Here is a 5,652-nt window from a genome sequence, read left to right as displayed (position 1 = left end):
GGCAACCTGTGCCAATGTCTCACCACCCTCAGAGTGAAGAATTTCTTTTCCCATATCCAACCTAAATCTCCCCTTTTCCAGTTTGAAGCCATTCCCCCTCGTCCTATCACTACATGCCCTTTTAAAAAGTCCCTCTCCAGCTTTCTTTTAGGCCCCCTTTAAGTACTGGAAAGCCACTGTAAGGTCTCCCTGGAGCCTTCTCTTCTGCAGATTGAAAAACCCCAACTCTCTCAGCCTCTCTTCATAAGAGAGGTCTCCATCCACCTGCATCATAAGTATGGAACCATGTAGTTACCAAGGCTAATGGTTTCTTCACAAGCAGAGTCCTTTTGTAACTGTAAGGTTGTAGCTGTTCCTGGTGGGGGTCTCTGCAGATCCATCTCTGATCACACATGAAGCCTTGGTCCAGATGTGCCCCAGCTGTTGGTAGCTCTCGATGTGTGTGACGCCAGAGTGGGGGGACGAGGGGCCCATGAGCAGCCCTCCCTCAGCAGATCCCACCACCCTTCAGGCACACTAGCTGAAGGGGGGTTTAGCAGGTGGGTGGGACAAGAGAGTCTCCAAAGACCCCCTCCAAAACCCTACCGGTGTGATCCTGGGATTCTGTGAGTGATCTGGTTTGAGCCAGTGCACCTGAAGGAATTTTTTCCTGGATGAAATTTACGTTCACTCTTGGCTCTAGTTAAGGTCTGACCCACGCTTTAACTCCAGATGAGCTTTTCTGTCAAAAACAAGAGCATTTTACCTTTCCCACTTGGGTTCTGATAGTGACTCGCAGACACCCTGGCCACCTTTTTCCTCTACAAGACAGCTTGCTTCCAGACACTGCTCCCCTGACTGAAGGGAGCTGAGGGTCCTCACTGGTGCCTACCTAAGGCTGGTGGCAGCTGAAGAAGCGTGTCCTGATCAAACGGTGCAGGTACAGTCTGGAGAGTTAGGCCCAGCAAGGACTCAGAGCCCATTTTGCCAAGTTGTACCATGCTGTTCCTCCAGGAGTTCCTCAGCTCTTTTAGTTGAGGTCTATGGTCAGCAGGGTCCCGTGAGCCTTGTGCAGAGGGCAGGAGAGAGCCAGTCAGCCTTCTCCAGCCCATGAGTCTCTCTAGGAGAAGACCCAGGTCTGCCTTAGGCACTGGTTCTATCCAGCTGCTGGACCCTGGTCTTCATGGTCTCCTCATTGCCTGCACCCAGGCACTGGAGTCCAGGATGTTTGCAGCCCTGCTCCAGTTGCTGGAAGACAGACCTCGTATCCTCCTCACCGGTGATTCCAGCTTGAAGTTCACTGCCATTCACACATGCCCACTAAGAACAGAGGATGCGCCCGCACAGAAGGTAGTTGGAAATCGGCTCCAATGAGAACACGGGACACAGGCTACTGCAGGGCTCCATCAGAGAAGCCTGCTGACTAGAAACCTGTTTCCACTCACACGGTCCCTTTTTCCCCCTTTGCTCTGTTTTCCTATTTTGTTGCCAAACCACTTTCTTGCTGGTTCTGTTTTCCTTTACACTCAAAAGGAGTTTTCCAGGGCTACACACAACAGGGACTTATCCAAGAGTGCCGATTTCAGTATATATATAGCAACACACGGATTATGGTTCTGTAGGCATCCTAGTCAAGGGAGGGCTTAAAGGGAAATTGCAAGGAGACTTTTGCAATGGCTGCGTGGGTCTGTAGAAGAGATGCTTCTGAAATGATCATAGAATCATAGAGTGATTGAGGTTGGAAAAAGCCTTTAAGATCATCGAGTCCAACTGTTAACCTAACACTGCCAAGTCCAGCAGTTAATTTTGAAGGTGACTCATTTTGGCTCATTTTGGAGCGGGTTAATTTTGAAGGGGGTGACTCAACTCAATCCTTTGGTTCCATGTCAATCCCCTCTCTCAGACCAGTGTCTCCTCTTGCCGATGTAGATGATGAGTTGGGAGGGTCCCTGGACCACCCAGGGGATTAATGACTGAAGTGCTCTGGCTGCACACTTGCACAGGCTTGATGCCCAGCTACACCACCATGAGAAATGTAACAGAATTCATACAGCTTTTGCCAGAAATATCAGTTCCTAGCTGGCAGTCCAGAATACCCATGCAAGCCAGCAAGGCTGGAGAGGCACTTCCTGAGTCTGAAGACAAGTGGGCTTGATCAATATTTGTTTCATGCCACTGGGTAAAAACACAGAAAAAAGCAGAATCCTTACAGAGGGCAGTTCTGGTCTCCCATTTCAAGAAGGAAGAGGAAGCCCAAGAAAAGGGAAGGAAGGGTCAAAAACACAACATGGTATTAGTTACCCTTGTCATGCATTCAACTGACTGGGTACAGAAATGGATCCTCACAACCGTACCCCATCTTTCCTGAAGACCTTTCCAGTCATTCCAGAGTGGAAAGTCCTCCTTTTCACACCGCTGCTGGTGTTTTATCTGCTCACTGTCACGGGGAATGCAGTCACCATTGCCGTCATTTGACTCTGCCGCTAGTACCACACCCCCATGGATCCCTTCCTCAGCACCTTGTCCTTCTTGGCCATTTGGTTCACTTTGGTCATTCCCCTAACATGTTTGGCAGTCTCTGTGGCTGCTTACAAGTCACAGACCTTCTCCTCTGTCTTCCTGGGCCCAGCTGAGTTTAACCTATGTGCTGGGATGTGTTTCCTTTGCTGCAGCGCCATTTGCAACCCCTCATACTACTCTGTCCTTACGAACTCCTGGTTGTGCTCCATGCTCATCTTTAGCTGCTGGGGAATGACAACTCTATCCATGCTCAGCCCACCAACTTGTATGCCATCGGACCCTCTGTGCCCAGTGTAGAGACTGCTTCTTCTGCGGCATTGTCCCTTTGCCGGGAGCAGCCCGCGTGGGCACCAGCTACTATGAAACATGAGCGTTGCTCTCTCCTCTTATTTTCAGATAATTTAGGTGTCACCCAACAGAGTAAGAACACACAACCCTTTGGGTGTTTGAACTGACCCAGAAAATGGAAACTGGGACTGTGACCTCTGTTGCACTGACTCACTATGCTCATCCTGCTGTAGGTGACTGAGCCTGAGCCACATCCAGCCAGTGGTTTAACCTCAGAAAGTTTTCCAGGCACAGCCAGTGCAGAAATTACCCTGTGCCAGACTAGAGGCAAAGAACAAGCCGGGCGATTGGCTTCTAAGACAAGCCTGAGCCCTAAGCTCAAATGTCCATGCAAGCATGGGGCACCGCCCTATACTGAACTTCCCATTTTACTCCTTGGGTGAGTGCTACCCATTCTGCCCTGGGACAGAGCCTGCGGGGACAACACAGGCTGTGGAGAAGCTTTGCATCCCTGCTTCAAACCCACCATCTCCTCTCCTCCCTCTCCTCCCCTTCCATTTTGAATCATCCTAATTTGGGGGGTCATCTGCTCTGCTTCTTTCTATGTCTAAAAGCAAATGCAAAGATGAAGGGAAAAACATCAGTCTTTAATGCGCTATTTTTTCTTGTGCTTCCTTCTGTTAGATGTGTATTTTGATGTAAAAAAAGAAAACCCACTAAGTTAATGAGTCAGAGATTTGAGACTCGAATAATGAGTTTCATGTACTTCGTTGCAGGTGCCTATGAGAACTTGTTTCCCCAAGGCTCCCTCTACAGTCAATGGAGACACAAGAAAATGCTAGAGGCTGGGTCCTCCCAACCCATAACTGGCATGCCAAAGAAAGATTACAAATCTCTTCCAGACACTCTTCTCTCGCCCTGCATTTAGGTCAGGACATTTGGTAGTAATAGCAATGAGCCGCTGTTTGGAAAGCACTGCATTTCGGCACAGACGAATGTCAGAGGAGACCGTGTGACAGAGTGTGCGGAACCATGGTAAATTTCAATCATTATTTAGAATACTGAAGAAGACAAGTTCTATGTGGTCCCTATTCCACCCCCTCCCCCTTTCCTGAAGAAAGCAAGAAGAGAGCAAGAATCTGTGGAAGAGAGCAGGGGATTACAAGAGAGGTGCTTGATATTACTTGGTTTGAAATCAACAAATCCTCAGGGATTCCTAGCCCAAAAAGGCAAGTACTGAAAAGTACAAAAAAGAGCTTTCAACATACACATTTGATTTGATTTGATTTGATTTGATTTGATTTGATTTGATGGTTTAGCATTTGTGCAATAGAAGAGATGAGTTTGGCACATAGGTATGACAGATGTTTGCAATAGGTCTGAGTGAATTTGGAATTTCCCAGGAATGGGCTGAAATGGCTAAAAGCCTCTTTAAAATCTTCTGTTCTGCAGAAAGAACCCTTTGTGAGTGTTTGAAAAAGGTAGAAAGAAGATGACAAATACTCTGGGGACTGAAATGTAAAACATAAAAGCCAGGGTGTGAGAAATGCTTGGAGGACTATCTCTGTGTTCTATAGGAAGACTGCAGGAAAACAAAGGCGTAGAAGAGGAAGGACAGACCTTGTCATCCAGACCATGAAATTATCACACTTGGCTTTGTGCCGTGTTCCTGTCTCGGCAGGATGAACTGAAATCCAGCATGGGACCAGAAAATGAAACTGCAGTTACTGAGTTCATCCTCGAGGGTTTCTCGGGGCTTGATCAAAGACTACAGCTATTTATCTCTCTGGTCCTTCTGCTCATATACCTGACAACAGTGATGGGGAACACAACCATCATTTTCCTCGTGTGTGTGGATCACCGCCTGCAAACCCCCATGTACTTTTTCATCAGCAACCTGTCCTTCCTGGAAATATGGTTTACGTCCTCCACGAGCATCAAATTGTTTGTGATCCTGGGTTCTGGTAGGAGAACAATCTCACTAAGCAGCTGCTTTGCCCAATCCTATTTCTATTTTGCCCTGGGCTGTACAGAGTTTGTTCTACTTGTTGTCATGTCCTTTGACCGCTATGTTGCCATCTGCCAGCCTTTGCGTTACACTGCCATCATGAAGCCTCAGCTCTGCGTCCACTTGGTTCTTGCTGCTTGGGTCATGGGCATCACACTCTTGACTTACCGTCCGGTCCTCCTCTACAAGCTGACTTTCTGTGGTTCGAACAAGATCCATCATTTTTTTTGTGACAACTCCCCCTTATTCAAATTGTCCTGCTCTGACACCAGCCTGATTTGGAAAATAGACTCAGTTTTATTATCGTTTCTTGTTCTCAGTTCCTTATGTTTAACTCTGGCATTTTACATAGGCATCCTTTCCTGTATTCTACACCTCCCAGCAGCCTCCGGCAGGAAAAAAGCCTTTGCTACATGTTCTTCCCATCTCACCACCTTGGCCATCGTATACGGGAGCTGCATTGCTCTCTATGTGCATCCTTCAGGAGATGTTTCCTTGGAGGCAAACAGAATGGTAGCTTTGCTGAACACTGTCCTGTACCCATTCTTAAATCCATTCATCTACAGTCTTAGAAACAAGGCTGTGATACTGGCCCTGAATGAAGCCATTGCCCGTGCAACACGATAGCTTTTCCCTCAATCACGATGCCTTTCTGGACAGCAACTCCAATGATCTGCTCTCCTATGTTAAATAATACCAATGAATATGCATATAACCTCCAAACGCAGATGTCTCAGGAGATTTATGTTCTCATTGGATTGTTTTAGGTTGAGTGATAAGAAGCTCATCTGCAACTGAAGAAGGCACAAGCAATGTCAGGGGTGTAACTCACTTAATGTCCTGCTCCCCAACCCACC

General features: G+C 47.5%; 1 protein-coding gene across 1 annotated transcript; it reads left to right on the top strand.

Moving 5' to 3' along the window:
- Positions 1-4,486: 4,486 nt before the first annotated feature.
- LOC309685041 (olfactory receptor 6E1-like) lies at positions 4,487-5,422 on the top strand (the record flags this gene model as incomplete). The annotated part of the gene is made up of 1 exon (XM_082500857.1): positions 4,487-5,422. The coding sequence occupies one exon, from the start codon at positions 4,487-4,489 to the stop codon at positions 5,420-5,422; it is 936 nt and encodes a 311-aa protein (XP_082356983.1).
- Positions 5,423-5,652: the final 230 nt, after the last annotated feature.

Source organism: Vanellus vanellus (assembly GCF_965231255.1).
Source record: "Vanellus vanellus genome assembly, contig: HAP1_SCAFFOLD_125, whole genome shotgun sequence".
Taxonomy (NCBI): domain Eukaryota; kingdom Metazoa; phylum Chordata; class Aves; order Charadriiformes; family Charadriidae; genus Vanellus; species Vanellus vanellus.
The sequence above is the reverse complement of the archived record's forward strand: the minus strand, read 5'-3'. Positions and strand labels throughout refer to the sequence as shown.